Source organism: Melanerpes formicivorus, unplaced genomic scaffold (assembly GCF_026170545.1).
Source record: "Melanerpes formicivorus ecotype bairdi unplaced genomic scaffold, bMelFor1.0.p_v2 SCAF_165, whole genome shotgun sequence".
NCBI classification, from domain to species: domain Eukaryota; kingdom Metazoa; phylum Chordata; class Aves; order Piciformes; family Picidae; genus Melanerpes; species Melanerpes formicivorus.
Genome location: NW_027142517.1, coordinates 374107 through 392347, shown reverse-complemented (window position 1 = coordinate 392347; position 18241 = coordinate 374107). Strand labels below are relative to the sequence as shown.

Below are 18241 nucleotides of genomic sequence, written 5' to 3'. Positions count from 1 at the left end.
GTATGTTGATATTTGATACTCATGTCCATTTAGTTGTGTTAGATAGTGGTGATAGACCTGAGTCACTCAGGTCTGGACATACAAATGATCCTCTGGATTTGAGATGCCCTGAGCTTTTACAGGAATCACAAATGCAATGTATGACTTCCTGTGAGCCAACACACGTCCAGCCAATGCATTCCATACAGGAGTTTCTTGCTAGGAATATTACAGATATTTAAAGGATGACTGATAAAAAGCTAAAAATTAAGATATGAAATGCCAGTTAATTTTTAAAAGTATGCAAGATCATTGCTGGCTTCTAGCAATGGGTGATAATTTCTGCAAGGACATGTCCTTGGTGAACTGGCATACCTGCTCTGCTTACAGTACATCCATCCCAATTTATTCTGACTGAGAGAACACAGGTTACAGTAACTCAGATGTGTACGTAAGTGGGCACTTAGTGCAGTTATAGGTGAAGGGATGGCTGGAGTGTATCCAATTGGGAGTGGCATTAGGAAAAACTTCTATATAAAAAGAGTGGTGAGGTGTTGGAACAGGCTGCCCAGGGAGGTGGTGGAGTCACCAGCCCTAGAGGTGCTCAAGAAGCATGTAGATGTGGTGCTTCAGGACACAGTCTAGTGGTCATGGTAGTTTGGTTATGGTTGGACACAATGGTATAAAAGGTCTTTTCCAACCTTAATGATGCAATGATTCTACAGGGGTGCTTTTCCCACTTATTCCTAGTTGTGCTTACTTCAGGCTCCAATACAGTCAGTTCTTGAGATCTTCCTCTACTCAAATTTGGATATGATGCCCGTGTACTAGGACCAGAGAACTGCTCATGGGAGACTAGGGCAGATCTCCTGGAAGAACTCTCTCTTATCTTTACTTTTCTTTCTAACTCATGCACTTTTGCCTGTAGAACAAAGGGTTTCCATCTCATACTCATATTGTCTCCATACTCATACAGAAGACACCACAGGGCACCACTGTGGCATGTACTGTTCCTTTTTAGCTGTAGGAGAGTTCAACTCTGCTAGCTAAACCCATTGGCTCATTTTAAGCGTAACAGTGTCCTGGCTTTGCACAGCCTGCTCTCAGAAGTAAGCCCCCTCCCCCCCGACAGATGGGTGGGAAAACAACCCCCCCAAAAAACCCTCCAGGCTGAGATAAAGAGTTTATTGAGATGATATGCTACACAATTACCTTAGCAGAAGGTCAGAAGGTGTGTGGGTTTTTTTATTTGTTGAACTTAATATTGGCCTATCAAAATCATGTTTGGGTTTGTCAATAAATTATCTAATACCCAAGAGCAGTGGAAGATCCTGAAACTAGCCATGTTAAGCATCTACCAATCACTGAAAGTCAGTAATTCATATTTGAATATTATTTTAATATCCACTCTCAATAACACTGCTTATACAGTCTGCCCCTTTTCCACCCCATTTCCCCCCTTTTTCCCCCTCACATCCTACCAGTGTGCTTTATTTTCTGAAGTATTGATGGGTTTGTTCTTTTTGCATGGAGGCAAAGCAAACCATGAACTGCAGTTGTGCATTATGAAAGATTTATGGAAAATAAAGCTATTTTAAAATCTCCTCCTTTCCCACCATATCTGCCCCTTATCCATCCCACCTGCCCCATTTTCCCCTTTTTCCCTTCAAATCCCAGAGCACCTGGGCTCTGTTGGAGTCTCCTCCCACCCCAGGTGTGGCCACTTGGCCCTCCCCACCCACTCCCCTTTTTAATTGCCCCCAGGAAAGGCAGAGCCCCTAAGCTGAGCCCATCTGGGCTGAGGATCCTCCTCTCATCACTGGTGAGTACCCATGGTGCGCACTGGGTGATGGTGGTGGTGACAACAAAGGCCGGGGGGCCTGGTGGCCCCCCGGTTAGGTAGGGCAATTATTGATGTCTACTCCAATATCATCATCATGCTAGCTGGGCCTTCTTAGTGGGGCTGAGCTCCTCTGTGTGGTATCTTGACTGGTTGAGGGTCTTGCCCATGGCTTTGGGATGGGTGCAAAAATGTTGGTGGTGGAGCAGGAAATATTGAGGCAGGGTGGAGGACGGTGTAGAGGCAGCAGGAGCTGCTTTGGGAAGATGAAGTTGTGGGGGAGCGTGGAGCAGGAGCTGCTTCAGGAAGTGGCAGGGAGGTTAAACTAGATGACCTTTAGGGGCCACTTCCAGCTCCGGTGGTTCTAAAACTCTATGATCTAATTCTAAACCCCTTGCCATGGGCAGGCACACCTTCAACTAGACCAAGCCAGCATCTTTAAGGTTGTGGGGTTTTTTGTTGTTTGTTTGTTGTCTAAACTGTGTTTAGAAACCAAAACATTATATGGTAGCTATGATGAACTGATGGAGTCTGGACTTGAAGCAACCTCATTTTAAAAACAGAGTCTTCTGTATGTTGACATCAGAAATGAAATGATTCTGTGAAATTCAAGAGTGAATAAAAATTGTCATGTGAGCCATATAAAATCCCATCAAATGTATGGAAAGGGTTTGGCTATTTCAATGCTATTGCTCAGCAAAAGTTAGTCTCTCTCTGAAGTGTAGGTAGTGGAAACACTGAAGTAAATTCCTAACTCAAAGACAAGTTGTCTTAATGTATTTAATTATATCATAATTAACTCAGACAAGTTGTTTTAACAATCTATTAAATTATGTCATCCTAGAAAGAAAATTCCATAATCCCTGGTCAATTTTGCAGCCTGATCAATAGCTTTGGTTCAGAAAAAGGGTAGGGAGGATACTCTAGGAGAGTTGGGCTAGATGATCTTCAGAGATCCTTTCCAACCTTTACCATTCCCTGATTCTGCGACAGGCATTTGTTAATAGCTAGCTTTGCCTCCAAACACACTGAAATATATGGAAATAAATACTCTTATTTACTGATGTAATTTTTTTCCCCAGAAATATGTTAAAGGTGACTATTTCAGCAGCTAACCTCAAAACTTTCTGAGTCTTATTTAAACAGTTTTCCTTTACAAGCCTTCCTTGATAATACCTCAAAAATCAAGTTTGTCTTCTGAGCTAAGAAAATGGTAACTGCTTTAGTAAATTAACTTGTTGGAATTCTGCTGTGCCTGTGTAAGAAATAAAGATAAATATGTAAAGAAGGACAATTACCTCATTTCCTTTTTACCAGCTCTTCTCAGCAAGGTCAAAATGAAACATGCCTTGTGATATAATAAGTATTTTATCACTACAAATTTATGTTTCAAGCCTTTCTGCAGCTGCAGTTGAGAGTTTGCACACATGTGGAAGGGTTGGGGTTTGTGTTCTAGCATCTCTTTAAAGTGACAGCTGAGGTTTTCAGTTGTAAGTCTTCTTGTAGAGCCCAAGCTACACTTTTTATTTCCAAACATTTTATCCATGCTTCCCGCACAGCTTGGAGATTGACTTGGGACAGAGTAGTTTGAGTTATTGTATGAGGAGGAACTTCTTTACTGTAAGGATCATGGACCACTGGAACAGGCTCCCCAGAGGGGTTGTCAAGTCTTCCCTTCTGGAGACTTTTGAGACTCCTGGATGCATTCCTGCATGACCTGCACTAGATTTCATGCTCCTGCTCTGGCAGGGTGGTTGGACTTGATCTCCAGAGGTCCCTTCCAATTCCTAACATCCTGTGATGAGGCAAGAAATAGTTTGGACTTGTTATTATAGAACCATATAATTTTTCAGTTGGGAATTTGGCACCTAAATACCAAGACTGGGGTTGGAGGAATAACTGGAAATTCAATACCACAAGCAAAAAGTCAATATTTTTTTCTATTGTACACCTACTGGTTGTATAAGTCAGTATTTTTCTTTCTGTTTCCCAACTAAAATTTGTTGGAAATATTAGTGTCACAGAATTATTGAGGCTGGAAGGGACCTCCAAGATCATCATGTCCAGCCTATGATCTAACACCACATCAGCTAAACCATGTCAACAAGTGCCACATCCAATCTTTTCTTAAAGACCTCCAGGGACACTAGCTCCACCACCTCCCTGGACAGTCCATTCCAATGCCTAATCACCCTTTCTGTGAGGAAGTGCCTCCTAATATCTAACTGCTAGCAGATTAGTGCCTGGCTGCAGGACTGGTGCCAATTGAAGGATCTGGGGTTCTTTGACAATGAGCTACTCTACAAGACCCCAGGCCTGCTGACTATACATAGGAAATGCTTGTCTCTAAGAGGAAAAACAATCCGGGGACAAGAACTGGCAGCACTACTTGATAGGTCTTTAAACTAATTTCAAAGGGGGAAGAGGGAGAAACTAGAATGTGTTGAGCTTAACCCAGGGGGAGATGATGAATGCATTGAAAGCTTACGGGTAAGAGTGAAGGGACATACAAACATGGGTGATATGGCTGTGGGTGTTTACTACAGACCACTAAACCAGGAAGAAGCTACTGATGAGGCATCCTATGGGCAGCTTGAAGTAGCTTCAATATAAAGTGCCCTGATGCTCATGGGAAACTTCAAGCACTCTGATATTAGTTGGAAAGATCACACAGCCAAGCACAATCAGTTCAAAAGGTTCCAGCAGTGCACTGATGACAACTTTCTCCTGCAAGAACCTACAAGAAGTGCAATCCTGGACCTGGTATTAATAAAGCAGGACTGGTTGTAGATGTTAAGGTTGGGGGGTAATGTTGGTTGTAGTGACCATGACATGTTAGTTTAATATCAACAAAGAAGCAGGGTGATTGCCCGTTGGAATGGGCTGCCCAGGGAGGTGGTGGAGTCACCATCACTGGAGGTGTTTAGGAAGAGACTGGATGGGGCCTTGGTGCCATGATTTAGTTGATTAGATAGTGTTCTAGTAGTGATCTAGTAGACATGAGGTCTGTGGTGACAGGTTGGACTTGATCTTTGAGGTCTTTTCAAACCTTATTGATTCCATGAGAATAGAGACTGTTGATTTATGCATGGCTAGTAGATTAATTTGGCTTTGAGTTCCCTCCCTACAGTTGTCTTGGGTCTGCTGTGCATTCTGAAATGCATTGTTGCTGTTCATATTCCAGTTTCAAAGGTTGTCTGTGACTGTGCATGCCAAGGCTACCGTCCTGCATTTTAAATTACCTCATGGTAGATCTTTTCCTCTGGATCAGTGTTGATTTTTAACTTGTTTAAAATGTCCTTTCTAATGTAGGGCAGCTTGGAAGGGGATTACATGAAGAACACATTTTGCTTTCCAATTACTAGATGTGAACATGACTTTTTATTTGCCTGCAGTAGCAATACCTGTTGTAGTAATATGCTTGGCTATCTTGAAACTTCCAGTTACTATGAAAACATTATGCTTACACTGATGGGATTTGCTTTACTGATCTTGTTTTGTAGTAGTATTTTTCAGGCAATTTAGCTTGACTAGTCAAGCTATATTAGTTGAAATGTGAATTGTTGTTTCATGCCTGTTGCTTGTGAGTTCCTGGATACAGTTCAGTAATGCTGTATTTATCATCTGTGTTACAGTTTTAACACTTACATTTGCATCCACTCCTATTTTAGACAGATGAGGCCTAATGAGTCTAGCCATCACAGCACCTTAGGATGGTACTGCTGTTCAAACATCCACTGTGCTTTTATGTCAAAAATTATTGCTGTGGAAGCAAAATCAGTAAAAGCTTATGTATTAGGATAGATATGCTTATACCTTCAAGTCCACCTTCTTCTGCCCAGGATGAGCCACCATGCTAGAGCAGTTCAGGCAAGAGTAGAGATTATCATCTGATTGTACCAATTATCAGGAAGTAATAAAGTTGTAAATGATATCTTGGATGACTCCAACAGTTAACTGATAAAGCCTGGCTTTACTACTTTTCTTACCCTTTCTCCACTAGGCATTTGTAATGTGTAAGTATCATTAAGCAGAACCACTTGCTTGTAGCTAGTGGTGTCTGGTGTGTTTAATTTGTCCTGCCCCCCCTCTATTCCTAGTCAGAATCCAGACCTAATTTCCTTAGCACACTGAAAATAAATTAGTAGGTAACCTGTGTAAGAGTAGCAGGTAACATCTGGGAATTTATAGGTTGGTTTGTCTTTGTGCTGGAGGTTGGACTCTATCTCTGTTCTTTTCCAACTGAAACAATTCTGTGAGGTTACCAAAGTTGGCTCAAGTTTGCTTTGGATGGCACCTTAGTTTCATAGTTTCATTCAGGGTTGGAAGGGACCACAAGGATCATCTAGTTCCAACCCCCCTGCCATGGGCAGGGACACCCCACACTAGATCAGGCTGGACAGAGCCTCATCCAGCCTGGTCTTAAACACCCCCAGGGACGGGGCCTCGACTACCTCCCTGGACAACCCATTCCAGGGTTTCACCACTCTCATGGTGAAGAACATCCTCCTCACATCTAGCCTGAATCTCCCCACCTCCAGCTTCATTCCATTCCCCCTAGTCCTATCACTACCTGATATCCTGAGAAGTCCTTCCCCAGCCTTCCTGTAGGCCCCTTTCAGATACTGGAAGGCGACAATTAGGTCACCTCGGAGCCTTCTCTTCTGCAGACTGAACAGCCCCAACTCCTTCAGTCTGTCCTCATAGGAGAGGTGCTCCAGCCCTCTGATCATCCTTGTGGCCCTTCTCTGGACACGTTCCAGCACCTCCACATCCTTCTTCGAAGGTGTCTGAAAACTTGCCTTATTTAATTTTTGTTGTAGTAGCAGTAAGGCCAGGTTGATGTTACCAGATGAAAGTGAGTCAGGAAAGCTTGGATAAAAACCACACAGAGTACTGTACTTTGATAATTACTTCTTGAGTCATTGTTTATCTGGTCAGGTAACCACGTAATATTTCTAGCAACTTGTCATTCCATGGACTATTACAATGCAATGACTTGTTCTTTTGGGGACTGTCTCAAGGCAGTCTTGTGCATTGGCATAATAAAATGGTCTTATATTGCTACTAGATACCAAAGCAAAAGCAAGGTGTTTCGCCAAGAGGCTGTAATGAATTGCTGCTACTGCTGAACTGGGTCTTACTAATATGTTGAAGGCAATGAGAGAATTATTTTGAGGTGTTAGTATTAGTGAGGGAAAGAATTTTAGATGTAACTTACAGGTCTGTAGCATATGGCTGCCTGCATAAAGAAGCTGCTTATGATAGTAAAATTCCAAGTGTTGTTGAGGGAATCTGTTGTGCTCAGCTGGTTTGCTTTAAAGATGAGGTTTTGTGGGGGAGGCAGACACCCTGTCACTTCTATCTCTCATTATCTTCATTGAAACCATCACAAGTGCGTAAGTCAACTTGGCAGTGGGGGTACTGGATCACTGAATAGTCAAGTGAATCTTCAAAGGTGAAACTGGAAGACAAAGGATGACAGCTAGTTCGTATGTGCATTAGTCTTCTAGGGTGTGATGAAATTGTGCTGCTAGCAGCTTTATCTATAGCAAGTTCCAACCTTAATTATACTGTGAAATTTCTGCTTCATCTTCTTCAGTATTGGGCAAGACCCTGTTCCCCCTGCTGCTGATCCAACTCTGTGTAGAAAAAAAATAATTGCTAAATGTCAGGCAGATCTTAATCATGCCAACCAACACAGGGGTCTTTGGGAAGGGTAATGAAGTTACTGACATGACCAGTAAGTCTGTCTCATCTGTCTTGCCACTTTTCTGTGACTGCAAAGGCAGCAGGCTACACCACAGGACCAAGTGGCGTGGCGTGGCATGGCCTGGTCAGTACATAGAATGCTTCCCGGAGAGCAGTTTGTGGGCTAGCAGTGTATCACTTTTTATTGTGACAGCATTTTAGAAACAAGTACACACTAAATTCCAGACTGTTGAAGAGCCTGGAATAGCTGTATTGGTTAAGTCTAGCTCATTCCAGTTTCATAGTTTCAGTCAGGGTTGGAAGGGACCACAAGGATCATCTAGTTCCAACCCCCCTGCCATGGGCAGGGACACCCCACACTAGATCAGGCTGGCCAGAGCCTCATCCAGCCTGGGCTTAAACACCTCCAGGGATGGGGCCTCGACCACCTCCCTGGACAACCCATTCCAGGGTCTCACCACTCTCATGGTGAAGAACCTCCTCCTCACATCCAGCTTGAATCTCCCCACCTCCAGCTTCATTCCATTCCCCCTAGTCCTATCACTACCTGACAGCCTGAGAAGTCCCTCCCCAGCCTTCCTGTAGGCCCCCTTCAGATACTGGAAGGCCACAATTAGGTCACCTCGGAGCCTTCTCTTCTGCAGACTGAACAGCCCCAACTCCTTCAGTCTGTCCTCATAGGAGAGGTGCTCCAGCCCTCTGATCATCCTCGTGGCCCTTCTCTGGACACGTTCCAGCACCTCCACATCCCTCTTGTAATAGGGGCTCCAGGACTGGACACAGTACTCCAGGTGGGGTCTCACCAGGGCTGAGTAGAGGGGGAGAATCACCTCCCTCGACCTGCTAGCCACACTTCTGATGCAGCCCAGGATCTGATTGGCTTTGCGGGCTGCAAGTGCACACTGAGAGCTCATGTTGAGCTTTTTGTCCACCAGCACCCCCAAGTCTCTCTCCTCAGGGCTGCTTTCCAGCCAGTCACTGCCCAGCCTGTATTTGTGCCTGGGATTGCCTCGACCCAGATGCAGGACCCTGCACTTGCTCTTATTGAACCTCATGAGGTTTGCTTGTGCCCACCTCTCCAGCCTGTCAAGGTCCCTCTGGATGGCCTCCCTTCCCTCCAGCCTGGCTGCTGCCCCACACAGCTTGGTGTCATCAGCAAACTTGCTGAGGGTGCACTCAATGCCACTGTCCATGTCACCCACAAAGATGTTGAATAAGACAGGTCCCAGGACTGATCCCTGAGGGACTCCGCTTGTCACTGGCCTCCACTGGGACATGGAGCCATTGACAGCCACTCTTTGGGTGCGGCCATCAAGCCAGTTCCTTATCCATCTAGTGGTCCACCCATCAAACCCATGTGTCACCAGCCTGGAGACCAGGATGTGGTGCGGAACAGTGTCGAAGGCTTTGCTCAGGTCCAGGTAAATGACATCAGTTGCTCGCCCCTCATCTATTAATTTTGTCACCTGCTCATAGAAGGCCACCAGGTTGGTCAGGCAGGATTTGCCCTTGGCAAAGCCATGCTGACTGTTCCCAATCACCTCTTCACTATTCTTTTGAGCGAGTAGTGACTCCAGGAGGATCTGATCCATGATCTTTCCAGGCATAGAGGTGAGACTGACTGGCCTTGTTTTGAGTATGGTCAAACAGATTAATCCAGGGTAGCTCATTTAAATCTTGCTAAAATTTTTTTGTGTGTAGGATAAGATTGCATCATGGAGTGTTTGTACAGGAGTGTAATTGTCTGTCCGTGTAGACAAACCTCAAATTAGCATACTTACTCCCCAGTAATGATGTCATTGTAATTTTGATGTCTGTCATGTTTCAGGATTGCCTAGAGCACTCTGATTTAAAATACCTCATAATGTTGCTGCTCTTCTTTTCACCAGAGGCCAGCAGAAACTGTAGATGAAGAAGAAAATGCAGAAGAGGAAGATGACAGGGGAGAGGAGGCATATAAAGGAGAAGAAGAATACCTAGATGTGAATGCAGAGGAAAATGGGGAGAATCTTAAAGAAAGAAGTGAAGTGGAAGCAACCAAGATGAAATTAAATGAAAATTATGAAGATGAAGCTCCAGAAACAGGGAATGTTGACCAAGCAGAGGGAGAGAAACATACCCATTTAAACAGCAAGAAAAATGAAGAAAATAGTGAGGGAATGGAGCACTTCAACTACCAAGATGATCTTCAGCCTGAAGAGCAAACAACGGAGGACTCTGACAGTCAGAACCAGGTAAATGCTTATGCTTTGTTTGTTCTGAAGTTATTGTTCTCAGCCTTAGGCTTCTTAGCTAGTCTCTAAGAAGCTCACCTCTGATAAGGTCCTGAGAGCCTTTATGACAACATTATTTTGTGGAAAAGCTGTTTACCTCTTGTATAGATCATTTGCATCAGTAATTATATTATAGTCCCTCCAAATGAGAAAGCAGTTGTTTCTCACTGTTTGATCAATCTGCATATCCTTCTTTCCTGACTATGCTGAATTTTGGGAGGGGAAAAAAAATATTGCAATCTCCAGAAAAGCATAATCACTATGTAGTTCCACACTCCATTGTCCTTTAGTATGGAGCAGAAGGGTGTGAGGAGGCAACCTCTGTGCCTCATTATTTTGATGGGTTGGCTGTCATAGAAGTTGCATTTCATAAAGGGCTCTTGCATTGCTTTGTGGAATTTTGATCTCCTTTTCCTAGAAATTGGAAAGGACAGTGGGGATGAACAAGATTCTCAAAGCAAGGGGGTTTAGCCAGCTTAAAAGCAAGTACACTGTTAACTTAGATGTGGTAACAGGCTGTCGGCTTAGATGGAGGCATGCAGCCCTGAAAAAGAAAGTGGGCTACCCTGATTCAGATGAACTGACCAACAAACAGAATGGTTGAAACAGTGTGTTTTGTTTGATGGGGAGAATTCAGATCTGGGAAAAGTGGAATTCTTCAGTATCAGAACCAGAACAGCTTACTGAGAAGCAGACTTCTGCCACTGGGAATGGTTTCCTGCACCTTGCATCTGGGCTTGTCTCTGCCTCTGTATGACAGGCAGGAACATTTTACAATGAAGAGCAGCAAGTGGCAGCTCAGTAGGCCTTGAATTTAATCAATGCTTGATACATTGATTTATGGCTTTTGGTTTCAGAAAAGCTGAAGTTATTTATGGAAGTAGAGAGAGTGAGAATTCACTTTAAATGGATATATGGGTAACTGGATGTTTGATGGGAGAACTGGGAGGGAACCTCTAATGGGTGTGCTTTCTGCTGTGTAAGGTGTATAAAGTAAAAGGAAACATTAATGTGAGCACTCTCAGAAAACATATTTTCACATCAAGGATACCTTGTGGGAAATTTAGTATGAAGTGCTACCACTGTATTGAGATGAAGTGAAATCTTTGTTTCCTGATGAAGTTAACAATACTTGTCCTTTTTCTCTAGGTTGATTCCCATCTTGAAAAAACATCCACAAATCCAAGGGTGACAATCACCAGCCCACAGGAAAGTGAAAAAAATGACCAGAGCAGTGACTATGCTGCAGTTTCATAGATAGAGAAAATGTAATGAGCAGAAAATGAGTAATTAGAGTACTTTAAAAATAGAACATGTTATTTTTTTCTGTGTGTGATTGATGACTTATGATGGGAAAGATAGGTTGCCTGCCCACATATTGAGTCTTGAGATGATACTGCCATATGAGCTGGTAGAAAAAACAAACATTAATAGCTACTAGAAGAACACAGAATTATTTTTATGAAGTGAGATTATTTTTTTTTCCCAATAGCAATTGATCAGGGAAATACAAGAGTACTGTGTAGTAGTACTAGAAATAACTATTCTGTGTGTGTAAGATGGCTAGCAGTAGAATAGAATTAGCCAGGTTGGAAAAGACATTTGAGATTGAGTCTAACCTATCATCCAACACTATCTAATCAACTAAACCCTGGCACCAAGTGCCCTATCCAGTCTTTTCCTAAACACCTCCAGTGATGGTGACTCCACCACCTCCCCGGGCAGCCCATTGCAATGGCCAATCTCTCTGTGAAGAATTTCTTCCTAACATCCAGCCTAAACCTCCCCTGGTGCAGCTTGAGACTGTGTCCTCTTGTTCTGGTTGCCTGGGAGAAGCGACCAACCCCCACCTGGCTACAACCTCCCATAACCATAACATTTACACACTTTTAGAGGGCAAAAAACCCCAACACTTAAAATCAGTGTCAAAACTTCTTTGCAGGTTTGTTCAGAAAAGAAAAATGATTTTTGACTTTTAACAAGGACACAAGTATTTTTTTTTTCCTTTAAAGTTCCACACAATGTGTATATGATTTCCTGACATAACATTATGATGCACTTAGAGTATGTTCCCCGCTTCATGGACTTAGCCCCATAAAAAATGGTGTACTCTACTAATATTAGGATTGATGGCTTATTAGATAGTGGGGTTTCAAAATATTAATTAGGATAGTTCATTTTGCCATTCATAAATAACACTTATTTCACAATATGAATTCACATAGACAGCCTACCACAGTGCAGCTTGTTCCCATTTACAGCAAGAAGTGCTGTTGATTGTCCTGCACCCATTAACTAAAACCTGACTTGTTATCATATTTTTGGGGGGGGGGGGGGGACCAAAAAGTAAAGGTATGTAGCAGAGTAGTTTCAGAAGTTGATTTTGGATGGATTTGTAAGTAAGTCTACGTGAAGTTTAATTTGTTAATATAGAAAATAATAAATGAATGGGCCTGGATTCAGACTGAAATTGCCATAAAACCATTGCAGTAAGTGGAGCCACTTTAATGTGAGGCATGTTAGGGTAGGCCTGCCAGTTTGCTGTAAAAGTTAGCCACAACTGCATTTATGAATTGTTTGCATAGCTGTAATGGTTGGAAGTGTGTCATCTTCTTGAGGAAGCTGGCTCCTGCTAGTCTGTGGCTTAATTTGGATGAAGTAAATATGGCATTGATCCCCAGTTGTAGTTCTCCTAATGGCACCAATTCCACTGCTTTTATAATTTCTTTTAGTAATGGGAATAATTTGTAGTTCATAGAAATACAGCCCTGAGCACGATTTCATTAATTATGCAAAAGAAATAGTAGGTTTCCTTATTGTTAATGCTGGTAAATTACTACTTGGAGAAGTTGTCACTTTTGGTGATTTCATGATATTAAGACAAAAGTTACATATATGAATGAATTGAACTTGAAGCACAGTGTGAGGAATGTGAAGAAACACTTGTCATGACTGAAACTCAAACATTCTCACTTTTTTCTATTAAATGTTAAATATATTTTCCCCAATGGAATAGAAATACTTAGAAAACCTTCAGCATATTTCTGAGTATTTGCAGTCTAAGTAGAAAAGAAATCACGTTAAAACTCATATGAGCAGGGTTAGAACACTTTGCCCTGTGGCATCTTTGAATTGCCTATGATTTGTGTCTCCTTTGCTGAACTGTCAGGCAAAGATCTGAGGGAATGTTGTATTTATGATCAGGTCAAAATGAGCTCCTGCTTTAGCCAAGCTCTTAACCAAGTATGTGTGCTGCTTTTATTTGATACAGCAATTAAGCCCATGGTCCACTGGGATTTAAGAGAAGATTTAAAGTTGAGCAGAAGTGAAAACCAGCCAACCCCTTCACCCCCAGCCCAAATACAAAACCCAACCAAAACACAAGAGAATGCATAAAGTACCTGTACCTGTTAGTAAGAGGAAAATGACACACAAAAAACCTCTAGATGCCTTTACAGTTAATCCTGCACAGGAATAGCGTATGCAGTAGCATTAAGAGCCCTCAAACAATGCATAACCAGCCAGGGGTGGCAGCTCTGTCTCATTGGGGAGCTAAGGGGAACTTTACCCACTGAACCTTTTGTGCAAAGCTGACCAAGGTAAATGGCTAATGCTGCATTTCAGCTCACTGAGACCTGAATAGCTCATATTCAGCATGGTCTTAAACCTGTTCTTGAATCAAGACAAGTGACAGTAATCTTGTATTGACACTACTATGAATGGGCTATTTGCTCTAAGTTAACTGTGGACCAAATTTTCCTGGGTTTGCTGAGTCAGCATCATGGGACAGCCATGGGCTGCAAGCCATTAGCAGTTCTGAGTCAGCCAGGAGAGCTGACTCTGAGTTGGCCTGCAGTAAGTACTTACTGTCATCTTACTGCAGATAAAGACTTGAACCAACTGCTCAGATGTCCTTCATTCTCAAAAGCTTGAGGTTAAGTCAACACTGGAAAAATATCTGGTGGAGATATTTAGTTAGGAGAATGTTTGCTTGAAAATGTCCATCAACAGCTGTCAGTTCTTCCTTTCCCCCCAGATGTTCAGTGCCTTCCATGCTTAAGAGACATAGAGATATAAGTAAGAGTAATTGAAAATCTGAAACTAATTTCTAGGGAAGTGTAATTTGATTTTTCTTTCATGGGAATACAAAATCCCTCTAAGCATTATTCAGCCTTTAAAATGCTTTCCCCTCTGTTTTTTCTTGTAAGGAAGAGTGGCTATATTTCTTCATCATAGCAAATAAAAATTCTTTTTGGAAATAGAGCTACAACCATTTTGTCATGCACCTTACAACACTGACAACAGGATTTCTGTGTCGCACTCTTTTATATAGAGGAAATTGGTTTATGCATAACAGATAATTCTGATCATAAAGTAGAAATTAAAGAAGTATGTAGATTGTCTTGCCAACAGTTCTTCTGTCTGGATTTGCTGTGTGTTCTGGCTTAACTCAGTTTTACATGAGAAATATGTTGTTGTTTTGACATGAAGCTTGTGTATTGTTCTCTTATGTTCTGAGTTTTTTGTAAGGACATGTTTTCTGGCTTCGGTTTTATCTTTCAAAATAAAGAACTACCAAACATATTCCTGTGTTTCTAGAATACTGCCTTAATCTGGGCTCCCTGGTTCAAGAAGGACAAATTATTACTAGAGTCTGTCAGAGACCCATTGAGATGATGAGGGGACTGGAGTATCTGAGAGGCTGAAACACCTGGGGCTGTTTAGCCTGGAGAAGAGGAGAGTGAGGGGATCTCATTAATGCTTATAAATATCTGAAAGGCGAGCACCAGGAGGATGGAGTCAGACTCTTTAGTAGTGTCCAGTGACAGGACAAGGGACAGTGGACACAAACTGGGACACAAGAGGTTCCATCTAAACATCTGTACTTTGAGGGTGGCAGAACATTGGAACACTTGGCTGTCCAGAGAGGTTGTAGAGTCTCTTGAGGCATTCAAAACCTACCTGGCCATGTTCCTGTGTGATTTATTTGAGGTGAGCAGGGAGCTGGATTAGATGATCTTCAGAGGTCCTTTCAAGCCCTTGCCCTTGTGTGATTCTATTTTGTCTTATATCGAGACCTATTTGATGTTAAGTCTATTTTTGGGTGACTGGCTTTATAAACCTGGGAATTCTGCAGCTGATAGGATTCTCCCATAAGTATAACTATAAAAAAACCAGCAACAGCACCCCACAAAAAAACCCACCAACCATCAGATTTGGTAGAGTTTTGTATTGCAACTGTGAAAGAAAATATGCTGAAAATGTTGGCTGTTACAAGTCTAAGAATAACAGTGCAGTTAAACTGGCCACTGCTTTTTAATGTCACCTTTCAAGTTAGGAGTGAATTATTGGTACATCTATACTCTTTGGCAGATACTCAGCAAATAACATTAGTTTTAGCTCTTCACTGGCAATACTTGAGTAAGTTAGCAAACCCTTTAGATGTCTCCTTGCTGAAACTCCTAATTGCAGCAAAGCAGGACAGCATATGCTTAAATCCCTGAAGTCTGATACTTTCATTACATTTTATCTAATGGCTTGGTGCTTTGACATATCAGAACTAAAATGAAGTTAGTTTCTGGAGGAAAAAAAATAGGTGAAAATAAGGAAAACTGAATTCCTCCCCAAAAACCTGTGTGCAGAATAAGAAAAGGATGTGTAAGTATTCTGATTACTAGAAAATCTGTGGAAGGGATGGTTGCTTGGGTGCTTTGCTGATCCTAAAGGTACATTAAAATAATGGTTAGGTAATAAAAGCGAGTACAAGATGAAGTATCTCAAGGAAGGGTGTATTTATTAAGTAGTAGCCATCAGAATGATTTAATGGGCTGCAGCTCAAGGATGTATTGTTCTTGTGCAGCTGATAGCCTTCAAAGCTTTAATCAAGAGAAGTGCTTTAGACATGGGAATAGGCAGCGAAGCTGGCTGCTGTCTCTAGATTATTGTGCCTGTTCATACTTGAATGCATTAAGTTATAAGCGTGTGTGTGAACACTAACCAAACACTGCCACTGCATTTACTGTGGGTTCACGCATGCTGCACACAAATAATGGGCATATATAATCTAATTTTTTGTGTACTTAGTGATCAGAAAAAGGCTATTGGTTGTAGCTGAATTTTGCTGTAATTATGTAAGAATATGCAGTTAAAACTAGTAGTAACTAACTTCATAAAAATGATGGTGTATCCGTCTAAGTTATGTGTACACTGTGGTACTTTGCTGGGCCCATCTTAGAATAGAATAAACCAGGTTGGAAGAGACCTTCAAGATCATCGTGTCCAACCTATCACCCAACACCACCTAATCAACTAACCCATCTAACCAAGCACCCTGTCAAGTCTCCTCCTGAACACCTCCAGTGATGGCAACTCCACCACCTCCCCGGGCAGTCCATTCCAATGGGCAATCACTCTCTCTGTGTAAAACTTCCTCCTGACCTCCAACCTGAACTTCCCCTGGCGCAGCCTGAGACTGTGTCCTCTTGTTCTGGTGCTGGTTGCCTGGGAGAAGAGACCAACCTCTGCCTGTTTACAACCCCCCTTCAGGTAGTTGTAGAGAGCAATAAGGTCACCCCTGAGTCTCCTCCTCTCCAGGCTAAGCAGCCCCAGCTCCCTCAGTCTCTCCTCATAGGGCTTGTGTTCCAAGCCCCTCACTAACTTCGTTGCCCTTCTCTGGACTCGTTCCAGCAAGTCAACATCCTTCCTAAACTGAGGGGCCCGGAACTGGACACAGTACTCGAGGTTTGAATACTTGAAGTCCTGAAGTAAAATGGAAATAGCCTAAAACTGACTGGGAGCTGTGTGTGTCATAAGGAGATGGACAGGATTTTGAACATGCAAGAAAGTGCAAGTATTGACTGCAACACATGGTAACAAGGTTTTTCAAAGTTCTTTAGGACTAACTATAGTGCAGGGAACACCTGGTTTAAAGAAAGGGACATTTTGTTATGGTAGGCATCCTTCCAACAACCTATGTGAAATGCCTTTAAATGTTTGTATTTTTCTTGCAGTCACCTACAGCAGGGGTGATACTTAGCTTCAATAGCTTTGTGACTTTTAAATGAATCCCTAGTTAGACTTTGCCTTTTTCCTTAATGCCCTTGGTAGGACCAAAACTTGATTCAAAATACAGGCTTGATTAGTTGACAGCTTCTACTTTCTAAATCAAGCTCCTAATCCAAGCTCCCTCTGTAGAATCATTTTGGAAGTAATTTTCTTTTATCCATCCTCCAAAATAAAACATGAAACAGTTTTGTCTGATGCCTGAACACCCAAGTTACAGCCTCAAATCGGGTGATTTCCAGAAGAGTGGTCCTGCCCTGTCCCAGGCTTCCAGGTGTGCAAAAAAGGACCAGACAGGTTTTTAAAAGAACACACTAAACACATTTGACCTTGTGATTATACTGCCTCTGGTCCTCTGTGCTCTCCAGCCCACCACTGGAGAAAAATTGCTCTTCAGAGGAAGATGCAAAATGTCTGAGATCCTGTCTGATTCACCCGTAATGGAAGAGACAGCTTAAGAATTAGCCTAAAATCCCATGATGTGGAAGGTTAATGTCCACTTGGTATCTGCTTCAAAATCCTCTTCCTCTCCTGCTTTGAAGAAGCTGACTCACAGAAGGAGAAACTTTGGCTGGCACTTGCAAAGGGCAATAATGACATGCAATAAAGCATAAATAACTAACCACCAAAGCATGGTTGACCCTGTAACAACTTCTGGTAGTGTTGGATGCCTGATGTCCTCATCTCCTCAACACAGTCTGATTGCCTCCTTTTTAGGGAGGAAGAAAAGGAATGCTAAGAGCTGTTCTGTAGCTGCCCTTGCCACAGTTTGGCACTTATTTTTGAAAACAAGTGTGAAATGAAGTGTATCTTGCAAAAGTGGTATGCAAATGAAAACCAGTGCTGTAAAGTGTGAATGTAAACTTTGTTAACAAAAGACATTTACCTATAAAGAGAGTTGTATGCTTTACTTCACTGTGGTACTTGTGGTTTGGGGTTGTATTCTCCTTCAGCCTGTTCCCACACACTGGGTGTGTGAGGTCTCCTGAGGGTTTGGGTTAGGCATGGAATGGGATGCAATCAGATTGTAGCAGCTCAAATAAAGGGGAAGATGACAAAACAGAGGAAGGCCTTGCAGCACCAACTCAAACTTTTTACATTCAGTGAGTTGGCCTTTGGGTATGTGGATTGGCCTGCAGTGGTGTAAGAGCATCCTCTGGCTGGCTGCATGCAAGAAGGGAGGCAGAGCCAAGCTGGGTGTTACAGATCAAATTGGTGCTTGCACGGTGAACTGACAACTCGAGTGACTTGTGCCCCAAAGTCTAAAATGTTTTAAGCCTCACTATTTGTAGTGAAATCACATTTTCTTCATGGTGGGAAAAAACTGTGTTGAGAAATTGACCAGGAAGTTTTAAAGAAGAGTCTAAGGGAAAAT

The 18241-nt window shown here is 42.4% G+C and overlaps 1 protein-coding gene across 1 annotated transcript in view; it reads left to right on the top strand.

The window, feature by feature from the left end:
- The window catches only part of DCDC2 (doublecortin domain containing 2), a 59110-nt gene extending 44607 nt beyond the window's left edge, over positions 1–14503 (top strand). Inside the window, exons 9-10 of the mRNA XM_068169143.1 lie at positions 9421–9765; positions 10954–14503. Coding sequence (XP_068025244.1) covers positions 9421–9765; positions 10954–11061 — 453 coding nt within the window. The 3' untranslated portion in view covers positions 11062–14503. The remainder of the gene's footprint in view (positions 1–9420; positions 9766–10953) is intronic.
- The last annotated feature ends 3738 nt before the right edge of the window (positions 14504–18241 follow it).